This window comes from Notothenia coriiceps, unplaced genomic scaffold (assembly GCF_000735185.1).
Source record: "Notothenia coriiceps isolate Sejong01 unplaced genomic scaffold, NC01 NC01_scaffold00015590, whole genome shotgun sequence".
NCBI classification, from domain to species: Eukaryota; Metazoa; Chordata; class Actinopteri; order Perciformes; family Nototheniidae; genus Notothenia; species Notothenia coriiceps.
The window spans coordinates 173,082-188,916 of NW_011348291.1; the positions used below are offsets into that span (position 1 = coordinate 173,082).

Consider the following 15,835-nt stretch of genomic DNA (forward strand, 5'->3'; position numbering starts at 1 on the left):
AATGGAACTAGTTTCTCATTCATCGCACAAAACCACTCTTGCTAATACTCCAACTGCCAGGGATGTGTGGTTCCCACACACTGTTGTTTAGATCAACTATATAGAAGTGAATAGTGTGCCGTTTAAACTGCGATAGTTACCATCCGATCGTGTGTCTTTGATGTGGTCAATGTAACTACAGATGTACGCTTCACTATCAATGCTGACTTCTGATGTGCTTGAAAACATCTGTGCGCANTCGTGTGTCTTTGATGTGTATGTACTACAGATGTTACGCTTCACTATCAATGCTGACTTCTGATGTGCTGCATCCTGTGCGCCTGACCGAAACTCACTGCTTTGTTTTGTTTATTTGCTTCGCTTTCATTCACAAACACCCACACACACACACACACACACACACACACACACACACACACACACACACACACACACACACACACACACACCTTTTTGTTTACCTCAACATTATTGTCTGTATGTAGGGGTGATTGTGTCTTTGAATTTTCAGTCATTAAATTCTATTTTTTCTATGTGTGTAGGTGTGCACCAGGGTTTCTGGGGGAGTACTGCCACCATAAGGACCCCTGTCACCCTGGCTTCTGCCTGAATGGAGGGAACTGCTCTGTGCTCATGTCAGCTGGAGTTCCCGTACCAAACAGCGCGACCTGCTCCTGCCCGCTCGCTTACATCGGGCCGCACTGCCAAACTCCCCAAAATTCCACGTGTTACCCCAACAACCCCTGTGCCAACAAGGGGGTCTGCACCCTGCTGTCCCTCAACAAACACAAGTGCGAGTGTCCCAGAGGATGGACAGGTGAGATGCTGCTTAATGCCCTCTCAGTGTTTGCCATTAGGTCATTAATATCTAACTTTTTGTTATCATCAGAACACACATTTAGATCCTAAATGCAACTACTCTTACAGATTTATGTCAAATCTTGTCAAATATTTTTTTTCCAAAACAGGTCATTTGAAAGAAATAGTTTTATGTTAAGGTAATTGTCTCCTGAGCCTGTTATAACCACAAGGTTTTCATTTTGGCATAACTTGTTTGTCTGCTAGCAGGATATCTCAAAACACGTAAGTTACATTAAAAGTCACGCCATGAGGCCAGAGACAAGTTGCTTCTTGGAATTTGTATGAATACATTTCAAACATTGCCTAATGTTCCCTTGTATCCTTAACCTATTTAAGCAATTTCCTCTTGATTTATTGCCCTTACTGATTCAATTAAAACAAATCTGGTGCATGGATCCCCTGATTGTCTACCAGCATTGGTTTTTGATACATAAATGCATCCAATTTAAAACTGTTATATAATTAAAATAAAAAATTAAGAGGTTTGCTCAGCCTTACACTGAGCGCAGTTTGGTGACATGTGATAACTGCAAAAACATTTTAGTGGAGGCTTAACAGTGAGTTTGAATCTTTTGGTACTAAACAATGTTAAAGGATAAAACACAACATGTGTATCGGGTCTCTAAAAATATATGATTTGAAAAACTGTACTTGTACTATAATGTTACCCCAAATAAATAAAGAATAAAATAAAAAAAACACAACATGTGATCAACAAGTGTTTTCATCGTATCAATCATAGCATACCGCTTTCCTTTAGTATCTAAGCCATAATTCTCCACATGTTCACATAGTGATACATAGCACACATCTAAGTACTCTTCTTCTTCCTCTTCATCCCCAGGAGAGAAGTGCGAGCATGAGGACAGCTGTCTCTCCAGTCCCTGTGCCAACAGGGGACTGTGCAGCTCTCCGTCTGCTGGGAGCTACAAATGTTCCTGTCCTCCAGGATACACAGGTCCGCGCTGCCTCAACGACACAGACGAATGTGTAGCCACACCCTCTATATGCCAGAATGAAGGATTATGCGTCAACACCCCTGGCTCCTACAAGTGAGAATCCAGTTTAAAAAAACAAAAACTAGATGTAGAGTAAAAGTCATTATCTGGAAGAGCCGACTACAAAATAAGACTGACTTGAATCAAATGAACTCTCTCATTTCTACAGGTGTACCTGCACACCAGGGTTTACAGGCAGACACTGTGAAAGCTCATACATCCCCTGCTCCCCCTCACCATGCCTGAATGGAGGCACCTGCCACCAGAGCTCTGACATCAGCTACTCCTGCCACTGCCTTCCAGGTAAGAGCATTCAAATACTGAAATGCCTATCATTTTTTTAAAGGAGGTCGACACTTATTGGAAATGGAAGTTTTAAAAGAGTAACACTTGATGTAGAAAGAGCTAAAGAGAAGCATAGTAACTGGTTTGTATCTATACATATATGTAGCGTTATGTTGTTTAAAGTGCAAACAGTCTAATCCTTTTGGTGTTGTGTTCCACACTTTACTGTCAGTCTGCTACAGTTACCATGTAGACACAACAAACACACACACACGGCTGCTTTTACACATTTAAGAACATGTTATTATAAAAACACAGAATTTGTCTTAATAGCATATACAAAGAACATTCACAAAAGATACAAAATATTATAACTGAACATGCAAGAAGAGGCTGAAGCTCAAAAGGCTTATCGAGGGTCTACCACACCAGTTTAGCTGTAGACACACAAACTAATCCTTTTAAATAAAACTAAACTGAGTTCATTCAAAAAAAAGTTTAAAGTCTTTATCTTGTAGAGGACATCTCATATAGATAGGATAAGTAATATAAACACAATATCTAACTAGATTTGCTGTATTTAAGTGCACGTCTTCCCCAATCCTTTGTGGCAGGTTTCAACGGGACTAACTGTGAGCACAACATCGACGACTGCCCCGGTCATCAGTGTGCCAACGGAGGAACCTGTATGGACGGAGTCAACACCTACAACTGCCAGTGCCCTCCAGAGTGGACCGGTGAGTGATTCATGATTATTTATTTGCTTAGTGAATCATTAAACATGCATTTGGGTGTATTTTAGACATGTGCTGTTAGAGGGCTTTCAGGCTGAGAATAGCTGAGACATAACATGTGATCCAGGAAGTCCAGTTGGAGCGAGTAGGAATTTTTATCAGACACCAAAACACAAAGCATCCCCATGCGTCACTGGCCTAGAACATGAGGATATTAAAAAGTATTTAAAAATACTTACAATGCCTGCTGTTTTAAAAAGGAAAATATATTGGATTCATATATTTAGCAGGGAATTCTTCCATATATTTTCTGAAGTGAATGAATGAAAATCAACAGCTGTGTCTTTACTTTTTCAAATTTGTATCCATTAAACCTATATTTTCTACGGGCCATTTGAGCAGTGAGGCAGAATCAATGTTTGTTTCTGGGAACCCTCAAATAACTTCCTCTCATGTTGTGTGTTTTGATGTTACACTTCCTACAGTCCTTCTGTACTCCCTCCACATCCTAAAGAGGCTCGTACTTCACACAAGGCGTGTCTATGCTAACACACTTGTTCAGGATACACACGCTTTCCATTTAAAAAGCAAACATGCGTTCACCAGCTTCCTTTGGCATGCCTGAGTTTACATAGCACTAACCCAACCAGGAAGAATAAAGCAGATGTGAGCTGGGTATTCAAACATCTCCACTGTGGATGAATATTATTTCATATTATATATTTCCCATCTCCCAAAAAAAGGTGACCAGCATCTAGAGAAAACACAATAATTGGATTTCTCTACCTCAAAACTCATGAGGCTTCACCTTGGGTTATGTTGTAACGTGGAGTATTGACAGAGTATTCATTTGTTGACATTTCCTCCTCTTCTTCATGTCCACCTCCCTGACTCAACACAGGTCAGCACTGTACAGAGGATGTGGATGAGTGCCGTCTGCAGCCAAACACTTGCCAGAACGGAGGGACCTGCAGCAACCTGTTTGGCAGCTACGTGTGTGTGTGTGTAAACGGCTGGAGCGGACCCGACTGCTCTGAAAACATCGACGATTGCGCCACAGCCTCGTGCACGCCGGGCTCCACCTGCATCGACCGCGTTGCCTCTTTCGTCTGCCTCTGCCCCTACGGAAAGACAGGTAGGCCTGTAGTCAAACATTTAACACGAAACGCCACCAGTCTTTGTCATAGATCGATATTTCACATTAGACTTTGTTGAGTTTACACACTGAATCAGAAATACTTAAATAATCCCAAATAGAATAATAAACAGACTTTTTCGTGACTGTTGTTCCGTTTTAGAAAATGAATCAAATAGAGAAAAATCAAATAATGTGCAATAAAAAGATAAAACAAGAGATGTAAACATAAGACATTTAAGGAATATATCCAATAAAGAAGAATATGATATTATTTAAACATAAGAAGTCAAGTGCCAGCATATTTAGTGCCTGACGCTCCGAGGGAAACTGTATATTTCCTTTGGTTTTGTAAACAAGTTTATTGAATTGAAGGGAACTGTATCCTGTGGAACAAATTGGAATAAAATGGTTGTTTACCTTAGCCGATTGTTTTACATTTATTCTTTTAACCTATGAAAATGAATGTGATCAATGTCAGTCAATCGTATACACCAATATAACCACAGCATGTTATTATTTATTTTAACGGGTAATCTCACTGAAATCAGGATCTTTTAAAAAGATACCAAAAAGAAATACATGCACAAATATTTGACAGACACATAACATATTGTAATATCCCACAATAACAAAAAGCATTTTACAATGTGCATAAAAATACACAATTACAACCTTTTCAAAATGTTAACGCAAGATCAGATAATGCAGAATAGCTTTGCATGTCCAGCTGACTGGTTTGTAACACATACGGAATTTTGGATTAAGCCTTAAAAAAGGAATTTATCCCCAGTAGCAAATTGAAATGTCGTCCAATTGTGTTCCCACATCTCTGATAATTCCAGCAAGGCTGTATTAGTGTACAAGCCAGGGATGTTTACTCATTTCCTGTCAACATGGTGTTCTTTTCAGGTCTGCTTTGCCACCGAGACGACGCCTGCATCAGTAACCCGTGCAGAGAGGGCTCTCAGTGCGACACCAACCCCATCAGTGGCATGTTCAACTGCAACTGTCCTCCAGGATACGTGGGCAACACCTGCAACAGCGACCGAGACGAATGCAGCATTGGTGAGAAAGAAAAACTCTAACCACACAAACCCTACATGTCTGCCAGCATGTACTCACCTAACCATGTCTCCTTCCTCTTAATTGCCAGGCACCAACCCTTGTGAGCACGGTGGTCAATGTGTGAACACAGACGGCTCCTTCACTTGCAACTGTGTTAGAGGTTACGCCGGGCCGCGCTGTGAGCAAGATGTTAACGAGTGTGCTTCAAACCCCTGCCAGAACGACGGCACATGTCTGGATCGAATTGGGGACTACTGCTGCATCTGCATGCCCGGTACGTTTCTTGAGAAATCATAAGTAACCTTTCACATTTGTACTTATGTTACCAGTCATTCTTATTCAGATCATTTCCAAAGATTTCTAGCATTCGTAATCGTCAGTCGGCCAAATCCTTTGCTTCTGTAGCTTTTGAGAAAACTTGAAATCATAAACTTTGTTTGCCTCGTTTTTTCAGGATTTGAGGGGATTCACTGTGAGGTCGAGGTGGACGAGTGCCTCAGCTCGCCCTGTCTGAACCAGGGGAAATGTCTGGACCAGGTCAGCCGCTTTGTCTGCGAGTGCCCAGCAGGTTGGTTCACATGTAACTTTATACATGTACTTTCATATAGCCACCCACTCAACGTGAAAATGAATGAAGTCATTTTACGTTTTGAAACAGTTTGAAGCGTTGGTTCATCCTGTTCTGTGTTCTGTTTTTCAGGCTTCAGCGGTGAAATGTGCCAGATAGACATCGACGAGTGTTCCAGCACACCCTGTTTAAACGGAGCCAAGTGTATCGACCGACCCAACGGATATGATTGTGAATGTGCTGAAGGTAAAAGGGAATGACAATAGGAGAAGTTGAATTATTATCGTTATTCTAATGTGTAGGGCCTGCTCTGCTATCATGCTAAAAAAAAGTGAAATGTTAGACTGCATCACATTTGAACCCATATCCTTTTGATCCACTAAAATAATATGAAATAGTCACTTGGTCTAAGATCTAAAATGTCCTTCTTCAGGCTTCACGGGTCTTCTTTGTGAAGAGAACATCAATGACTGCGTACCAGAGCCGTGCCACCACGGTGTGTGTAAAGACGGCATCGCCACCTTCTCCTGTGAGTGCCATCCCGGATACGTAGGCTCCATCTGTAACATCCAGGTCCAGGAGTGCCACAGCAACCCATGTCAGAACCGAGGACGCTGCGTGGACCTGGTCAATGCCTACCAGTGTAACTGCTCACCCGGAACCACAGGTAGAGAGACCTGGAGTGCTACAAAATGATTTGAAGGAGATTAGTTGAAGTATCATTTGACATTTATCAATGGGGGAAAAACATTTCACTGAATGTGAAATGCGAAAACACAAGGTGATACCAGGTCGCTCTGAAATATCCATCTGGCTGCTGTCGGTGGTTAATTAAGGGGGGTTTGGGTTTCCCCTTTCCTGTAGTGTGTTATATAGGTTTTTGTTCACATTGTTTTTGATAGGCTAAGGGGCAGGACATCTCTCAGCGGTTGACCAATCAAAACAGGGCCGGCCAACTAACCAAGGGTGAAAAGAGGTGCAGCACACCTTTCACGCATATGAACAAAATAAATACCTTTCTGAACATTAACGAATGTAAACATTTCACAGTGGACGCACAAAATACAAATATGGAACCTGAAAATGAGCATGATAGGGCCCCTTTAATGTAAAGACAAATGTTATCATCATTGTATCTTCCATGGCCCAGTGTGTGAGGACTTTAATACAATTATTCCCCTCAAATTGTGTGTGCAGCCACTTATTTTTCAGGGTTTATTAAAAAGCCTGATACCCCAAAGTTACATATGGTTGTTATAGTAGCCATAGACTGAACTATAACCACAAACATTGTATGAGTTCTACTTCCTCCAACAATTTTTCCACTGAAGGAACAGTTAGCTCTAACTTAACAAATCATTTTTGAAAGAGCTTGAGCCTAGTAATATGAAGTTGCTCCTTTGAGTTTTCTTTCTTATTAACTTTTGTTGACCTGGTTGACAACTTAATTTGAATGTAAAAAAACATCCCCCACGTCTAGGACTTCCTGAATAACTTGCGATGTATAAATTGTAGAGCTCTCTACGTGTGCATTTGTGAGTAGCAGCCACAAGTCTGGTCAGAGCGGTGCTACCCCACGTTGCTTTGGGGATTAATCGGCTCAGTTCAGTACGCTGTACCAGCCTGACGCCTGGTACTGAAGTCTGTACTTTCCTTACTCTACACAATCTGCTGTGAGGTCACCCTGTCGGGTCTCACTTTCTGGTTTCATGCCTTCACTTCCCCTCTGATGTGCCTTTTTCTCTCTGTGTCTCGTTTTATTTCTGTATGTCTCCCCCTCTTTCAGTTTCTAATCCTTTTCAATGATCAAGATTCAGCCACAGCGTAATGAAAGTCTCAGGCTCCTTTGGACAATACAACTTACATTATACTCTAAAAAGAAGAAATAATATAGTTTAAGACAAACAGTGCCAGTGAAATGAAAGAATAAGTCAAATGTATAGATCTTAATAATATGTATGAAAAACAGCCTCTGCTGTGTGAGGGGTTTTTGTGAAAATGTCTCACTTCTTTCTGAACCACATGCTTATGGAGTTCTTCTCCCCCTGGTGGTGAAGGAGTTAACTGTCACATTTTGTAACAACCACTTGATCTGCTTACCTCTTATGTAATTCCTTACTCGATACAACCAAAAGTGACGGGGTGTTTTTCGTACTTTCAAATGTATTCAAAGATTCGGTCAGATGAAATGATGAAGCATATAACTCGGCTAGTTGTTACCCCATATGAATGTGTGTTTTATATTTCTCCACTCAGGGGTGAACTGTGAGATCAATGAAGACGACTGTGCCAGCAACCCCTGTGAGTACGGAGAGTGCCACGATGGAATTAACGAGTTCAAATGTGTGTGCGCCCCAGGATACACAGGTATGTTTTGTTAAATACCTAGTAAAGTCACAAGGATTCAACTTTATTGATATAGCAGGATGCCATTACTGAGATCAAACTGTACCTCGCTGCATTGCTTTAAAAGATACCTAAACAAGTAATGTGACCACCTTGTGAGGCCTGGTTTTCATATTCACATCAGTGTTTTCATAAAAATGTTAAGTAAAGGATATGTTGTTTTGTATATTGATAATGTGTTGTATAGAAAATTGTGATTTTAAACCTTATTTAAGTAGAGGCTTTAAATAAGCCCAATGGGTTTTTTGCCTCTTCCTGTTTGTTCTTTGTTATCTGTTATGTTGGTGTATTATTACATTCTGCAAAACCAAAAACCAAACCAATAATGAAGAACTATTTCCCTCTTTCTAATAGGACTTAAATGTGATGTGGAGATTAACGAGTGTATCTCAAACCCATGTATGAGTGGGGGGACCTGCGTGGACAAGGTCAACGGGTTCCACTGCCTGTGCCCCCCCAGCACCCACGGCCCCCTGTGCCTCTCTGGGACCGACCACTGCACTCCTCAGCCCTGTGCGCATGGAGAGTGTGTTGAACAACAACACGGGTATGTAAACCTGGTTAACCTCTGAGATCCATCTGTCCTTATCTTATCCAGAGATGGCAAAAGTACACACTTCCTTTACTCAAGTAGAAGTACAGATACTCGGGTTTAAAAATACTCTGGTAAAACTAGAAGTACCGACTAAACTGTTTTACTCAAGTAAAAGTAAAGAAGTATGGGCTTGGCTTATCATTGTTAGCTAATGAATGTTTCGATGCTGAACAACAGCAAAATGACAAAGTTCTCATTGGTCCCTTTTCTTTGGAGAAGACCAGGAAATGATGGATACACGGATCGTGTTCAATCAATAGGCACGCAATGACTCTAAATAATTATGATCACGCCACCAAACGCAGATTCAAACTAAAGTAACCAGCCTGTTTGGAAAATGTAAGAGGTAGAAAGTAAAAAGTCGTCGGAAAAATAAGCAGTGGAGTAAAGTACTGATACCAGAAAAATGTACTTAAGTAGAGTGACGAAGTATTTGTACTCCACTACTTCCCACCTCTGATTTTATCTCACGCTTGAATATGATTAAGAGATTGGGCAATCCCTGATATAAAAGAAGGTCAACACTTACAAGGACGTGTAAATAAGTGTTTTCAGATGTGCAAATAAAAATAAACAATAGCAGCATCAAGCCGAGCAGCAACTCAAAGTGAAAACCAGTTTAGAATAGCTTAGTATCGCATTCAGACATGTTGTGCAATTACGTGGGCCAACACATCCCAATTATTAAGTGGAATTCAAAAGTTCAATAGACAAAACCGTTGGGCCAACAGCCGATTCATTCTTCACATATTGTTATATTTCAATGGGACTTCCCTTTACTCTTTTTAGTCGTTGAGACATGTTTTAACACTTTTCTTTCAAAATGTACCTCTGGAAAACCTTTAATATGCAGTATCGGCACAACGATGTGTATACAACAATATTGTAGGAGCCAAAACGTTGATTTATTATTTAGATTATTGAATCATTTAATGTATGTAATGGAGTATAATTGATTGGAGTCAGTTGATCGGGATCCGCAGCCACGGTTGGGCGGAGCAGCTGATTGGTGCTGCGATTGCCTCAGCTGGTTAAAAGAGTCCTGCTGATTATACTCTGTGTTCTATTTTGGTTGTGAAGCCACTGCACTGCAGAGAAGAGAAGATTTGTTTATTTAAGTGACGAAAACTGTTTCAACACCGTCTGGTAAGATACCTTAATTTGTGAAGAGAACGAACAGTGAATAAATGGAACCGATAACATGGAAATAAATGTACCAAAAACAAACAATGTATCTCTGAGTGATGTGTGAGCGCGTCGGCCAGGCGCTAAAACCAAAGAACAGAAAAGAGCTTAAAGGTGGAAAGATTGCTCTTTTAAATATAATCCAATTAATGGCCTTTCCTAAAAAGATGCTGGTAGCTTCTGTTATTATTACTATGAAGTAATGTCTTACCATTGTCTTTATTTAAAGGTACCATTGTGAGTGTGAAGCTGGCTGGGTGGGAGAACACTGTGAGCAGGAAAAGGACGAGTGCCAGCCAAATCCGTGCCATAACGATGGCTCCTGTGTGGACAGACATAACGGCTTCACGTGCATGTGCCACTCTGGCTTCAGAGGTAATCTTTTATAATAATACATTTCTGCGTTTCATTTTCTTCAAACTTGGCAATCAAGAGAGGATACAGCACTGAATTCTAAAATGAAAAAATGTAAACCCCGACTCCTCTCTCATAAGGTAATAACTGTGAGATGAACATAGATGAGTGTGCATCCGGGCCCTGTCAGAACCAAGGCGTTTGTATCGATGGAGTCAACAGTTATTCCTGCCAATGTAGTCCGCGATACAAAGGTTAGTGACATCACATTCCCACCATATCAGCATCCAATAGCATGCTTTGCAAACTGAATAAAGCAAAGATTCCTTGTATCCATCCTTACAATGTGTGCTATGTCAAACTAGGCAAACAATGTGAGGTGGAACAGAATCCCTGCTCCTCTAAGCCTTGTGAGAGGGGAGGGGTGTGTAAACCATCTGCAGACTACTCATCGTACACCTGTAAATGTGCCGCTGGCTGGGAAGGTATGTGTGCATTGCCCAATACTCTGTCTATTTGTCTGCCTAGTTGAGTCCTATGGACGTGAGATGCAGTCTAGGTCTCATATTATGTATCACTGCTACAACAATGCTGTACTAATATTTGGTTTGCTTGCTCCCGATTGTGTAGGTACACGCTGCAAGGAGGATGTGAATGAATGCAAAAGTTACCCGTGCAAAAATGGCGGTAACTGCGTGAACAACCAGGGCAGCTACACCTGTAAATGTATCTCGGGATACAGCGGACACAACTGTCAGACAGACATTGACGACTGCTCACCAAGTGAGTTTTACGTTGCGTTCTAGTGGCTGCATACCCCGTATGAAAGCTGCATTTATTACGATTCCTATGTTATATTCTTTACTTACTGAAGATTGGAAATATCCTAATCCCTAGTGCGCTTTGAGTCAGTGAGTTACAAACGCCTGATTTCAAAATGTCTCAGATAAACAAGGTTGTTAAAATAAGGGCATGTGCTTTTCTACATATTTTCAAGCCAAACTCTTGCTTTACAATATATTGAATATACATAATAAGTTAGAATACATTATACGAATGCGCAAAGTAGTTATTGTTTTTCAGATATCAATACGTACGAATTGTAAAGGGTTATTGAAAGGAGAAAACAGTGGAGTCTGGTTTAAAAAAAGGAAGCAAAGGCTATTTAAAATATATAGTTGGTCATTCAAAGCCTCTGCTCCCTCCTTCTTTCCTCTGTAGGCCCGTGCCTGAATGGAGGCTCTTGTGTGGACGGTATGGGGAGTTTCTATTGTGACTGCCATGCGGGCTTTGAGGGTGAGCGCTGTGAGGCCGAGGTGGACGAGTGCGACAGTCAGCCCTGCAGGAACGGGGCCATCTGCCGGGACTACGTCAACAGCTTTGTGTGCGAGTGCCGACCGGGCTTTGATGGAATCTTGTGTGAACACAACATCCTTGAATGTACTGAGAGGTGAGCCATTCATCCGAAGCCGGATCCATAATGCTTGCATTTCCATGCTTAAATGCTCTCATTTTTGGCAATGAAGTCTTTGTGGATGGCATCTACTGTATCTCCTGCAATGAGCAGATAGATGAATGATACAATCAAATGTCCAAATTAAGGAATAGAAAACTTGATGTTGAATATTAAGATTATTCTCGGTGTGCCTCATGACTGGCTGGAGGAAAAACCGAACATAAATACTGTTTCAAAACAAGCCTGATTTTACACGGGAATCAGCCAAAATCAGCAGATGTTGTGTTTCATTAGACTGTGTGACTTTCATTTTACCTTTTTTATTCAAATGTCTCTCAGCACTCAAGAAAATCAATAGTCACTTTTTTTCCTCCTTCCCACCAGTTCCTGTCTGAATAATGGGACATGCATTGATGACATCAACCAATTCTCCTGCCGATGCCGCCCTGGCTTTTACGGGACGTTCTGTGAGTTCGAGCAGAATGAGTGCGACTCTCAGCCGTGTAAGAATGGAGGCACCTGCACCGATGGCCTGGGAACATACCGCTGCACCTGCCCCGTGGAACACAGTGGGCAGAACTGCCAGGTAAAGAGTCCCTGCTAGTGAACAGAGTGGATCAGCAGGTCATGTGTGTTCTTAGCGGTTTAATATTTGCTCACATTTAAAGGTCACCTATTATGCAAAATCCACTTTGTAATGTCTTTCATACATAACCATGTGTCCCCTCTGTGGAAAGAGATTCTGAAAGTTTCAGGAAAAAAGATTCTCTCTCTTTTTGTCCTGATCCATTTCTATAAAAACCTGTCTGAAAATGAGCTGATCAGATTTTGGCCACTTGATGATGTCATAACGATGTTTTGTCTTGTGTAACCATTAGCCAATCACCAACCAAGGTAACCCCCCCCCTACCTTATCACCTGAATCTCCTCCTAGAGCACCATTGTGTTCTTTTTAACCAAATATCTCTCAGAGGGGCGTGGGGAGGGGCTCCTTATTTTCATCTAAAGTAGCACAGAGAATCAGCACTTTTGAAACAGAGGGGATTATGGGATGCTACAATGCATGATCTGTTTGGTATTTCGAGGCAAACACTCCAGAGACATGTTTTGTGTATTTCTGATACCTATAATATATTGATTAAAAACAGTATAATAGGGGACTTTTAAGGAAAACAAAGTACCTGCACAGATTGTAGAGCTCTTTTTTTACATATTTGTGATAAGTCTATTTTAACGTATTTAACTCAAGAAGGTGGATGGATTGGTTGCAGTTCTTTCTGTCTGTGTAACATTTATAATCAACTGTCACACTTTCCTTTTGTTTGTCGTTTGCAGAACATGGTGAACCTTTGCAACCAGGTGCGCTGTCTTAACGGCGGCACCTGCTCACAGATATCCAAGACCTGGACCTGCCACTGTCAGATGGGATGGACTGGACTCTACTGTGATGTCCCCAACATGTCCTGCCAGGACTTTGCTGCCAGGAATGGTGAGGGACTCATTTAATGTAGTAGATATCTCAACGACCAACAACACCTTTTAAATCATTAGGATAAGAGCAGATATCATCCCTAATCCAGTAATAATTCATCTTTGTGAGATATAGACATCAACAAAGTAAATATGCACAGTTTTTCACTGTAACTGTACAGCAACTATCACATTCTTTGCTCACTATATGCCGCTCCTTTCCCACATTTCTGTAGGTTTTGAAGTTGAAAATGTGTGTAAGAATGCCGGGCGGTGTGTGAATGTGGGTAACTCTCACCGGTGTCAGTGCCAGCCAGGATACACGGGCAGCTACTGTGTAGACATGGTGTATGAGTGCCAGTCAAACCCTTGTCTGAACGGAGCTACGTGCAAGGACTACCAGGGCGCACATGAGTGCATAGTAAGTACACTCTCAATTGTCTGTGTGTAGATGTGTTTTTGTTTTTGAACACCCATCTAGCACAACTATTACACCTGTTTTATACCCATATAACAATGTTATAGACCAGGGGTCGGCAACCCCCGCATTGGCACGCGGCACCGTAACCAGTGGAACGCTAGGAATAATCAATCAATCAATCAATCAATCAATCAATCAATCAATCAATCAATGTTTATTTATATAGCCCAATATCACAAATGTTACATTTGTCTCAGTGGACTTCACAGTTTGTACAGAATATCAGTATGACAATACGACACCCTCTGTCCTTAGACCCTCACATCGTACAAGGAAAAACTTCTGGCGAAAACCCCACAGTTTAAAGGGAAAAATGGGAGAAACCTCAGGGAGAGCATCAGAGGAGGGATCCCTCTCCCAGGACGGACAGACGTGCAATAGATGCCGTGTGTAAATTGAAAAGATAATACATTTGCAACATAGGTAGTCCAAATGTTTGGAGATGCATGTGTGTATAATAGGAAGATGAATCCACGAGTATATCCATCCAGGACTTATGATCCAGGACCACAGCCACGACTCAAGATCCAGGACTCGCGATCCATGACACAGGACCGCAGGATCATCCATGACTCCGGATCCCGGCGTATATAGACACCAAAAAGAAAGAAATTTGGGGAAGCTGGGTTAATCGGAACATGAGAGTACACAGGTATAGACAGAGAGAAGGAAGAAGTAAGATGTCCCCCGACAAACTAAGCCTATAATCAGCAAAACTAAGGGGCTGGAATCTAATCAGCCCTAATATAAGCTTATCCAAAAAGAAGGTCTTAAGCGCACTCTTAAAAACCGATTAGGGTTCTGGCGCCCGAACACAAACTGGAAGCTGATACACAAAAAGGGGAGCCTTGATAGAAAGGCTCTGGCTCCCAATTGTAATTTTTAGAGACTCTAGGAACAACCAACAACCCTGCATTCTTGAACGCAATGCCCCTAGTAGGACAGTAGGGTATAATGAGTTCTTTAAAGGGTAAGATGGCGCCTGCCCATTTAAGGGCTTTGTAGCGAGAAGAAGAATTTAAATTCATCCTGTGTTCTATAGGGAGCCAGTGTAAAGGCAGCCAGAACAAGGAGTAATGTGGTCCCTTTTCCCTAACTCTGGTTAATACACAGAGCTGCAGCATTTGAAAAAGCGAATCCGACGTTGACCTACTCTTGGTTCACCCTGAAAATAAGAGTTACAATATCCAGCCCTGAAGAACAAGGCATGGACTAGTTTCTTGCATCGTGGGCCAAGATAGCCGATTTTGCAATGTACGTAGATGGAAGTAGGCCGGTCTTGGAAATTGTTATGTGGCGTTAAAGAAATTCTGATCAAATATTATTACACCAAGATTCCTTAATCCAACTGAGGCCAAATTCCATCACCATAGTTAGATATCTTAATAATTTTTCGTAGTTCTTCGGCCAAGTACAAATAAGTTTTGGTCGTGTTTAACATCAAAAAATGTAAGGTCATCCACGTTTTAGTCCTTGAGGCAGCTTGAATTTTATTAGATATTAATTCATCGGCTTGATTGATAAAATAGAGTCTGAGTATCATCCGCATACAATGAAAGTTACAAGAATGATGCCTATAAATGCCTAACGGAAGCATATATAAATGTGAGACAAAATAAGGTCCGAGCATGAGACGTGGCACTCCATGGCAACTTTGGTTTGCGGGAAGATTCATCGTTGACACGTACAAACCTGAGAGCGTTCAGATAGATACTGGACAAACCAGCCTAAAAGCATTCCCTGTTTGCCAATAAGTGGTAAATAAGTAATAAGTGGAATAAGTGGGGCAAAATATTTAAATTTATTCCGGATCCTGAACGAGACGCCGCAGAGCGCGTCTCCCCGTTAACGAGAAGGAAGCCATGCACGCAACGCAGCCCCGCCTCTTTACTCCAGGTGACTTTCGGCCGCTCCTCCATAGTGCAGTGCTGATCTTCAACCACAGAGAAAGCACTCACAAATTGCAGTAGCCTACCCATAAGGAGCTTGTACAAAATCCCAGTTTTTTGCGTGGCTGGTATTAGTGAAAGCCCAGTGGCGATCTGCTCACCTCAGTGAAATAATATGTCGACAAAGGGCGGACTGGCCATCATGTGGTTGAACTTTCTGTCGGCTGCCAGACCGTGTGGGAGGGCAGAGCAACAAGCTCAGGTTCAAGTAACCCACTTTATAAATGACTGGAGAGAGCGGCTCTCCTCTTGGAGGCCGTTGCATTTATTTAGCTGTTCATTTTGTTGTT

The 15,835-nt window shown here is 41.6% G+C and overlaps 1 protein-coding gene and 1 long non-coding RNA gene across 2 annotated transcripts in view; one reads left to right on the plus strand and one right to left on the minus strand.

Moving 5' to 3' along the window:
• The window catches only part of LOC104948963 (uncharacterized), a 2,817-nt gene extending 363 nt beyond the window's left edge, over positions 1 to 2,454 (minus strand). The window contains exons 1-2 of the long non-coding RNA XR_798754.1: positions 2,443 to 2,454; positions 917 to 918 (exon numbers count right to left, since the gene is read on the minus strand). This is a non-coding gene — a long non-coding RNA (uncharacterized lncRNA). The remainder of the gene's footprint in view (positions 1 to 916; positions 919 to 2,442) is intronic.
• The window catches only part of notch2 (notch receptor 2), a 78,374-nt gene that overhangs the window by 52,557 nt on the left and 9,982 nt on the right, over positions 1 to 15,835 (plus strand). Inside the window, 20 exon segments of the mRNA XM_010775211.1 lie at positions 543 to 817; positions 1,706 to 1,913; positions 2,029 to 2,162; positions 2,759 to 2,881; positions 3,780 to 4,013; positions 4,926 to 5,081; positions 5,170 to 5,355; positions 5,536 to 5,649; positions 5,782 to 5,895; positions 6,083 to 6,316; positions 7,906 to 8,016; positions 8,410 to 8,602; positions 10,065 to 10,210; positions 10,330 to 10,443; positions 10,555 to 10,674; positions 10,820 to 10,972; positions 11,411 to 11,639; positions 12,030 to 12,231; positions 12,981 to 13,134; positions 13,352 to 13,536. Of these exon segments, the coding sequence (XP_010773513.1) occupies positions 543 to 817; positions 1,706 to 1,913; positions 2,029 to 2,162; positions 2,759 to 2,881; positions 3,780 to 4,013; positions 4,926 to 5,081; positions 5,170 to 5,355; positions 5,536 to 5,649; positions 5,782 to 5,895; positions 6,083 to 6,316; positions 7,906 to 8,016; positions 8,410 to 8,602; positions 10,065 to 10,210; positions 10,330 to 10,443; positions 10,555 to 10,674; positions 10,820 to 10,972; positions 11,411 to 11,639; positions 12,030 to 12,231; positions 12,981 to 13,134; positions 13,352 to 13,536 (3,385 nt within the window).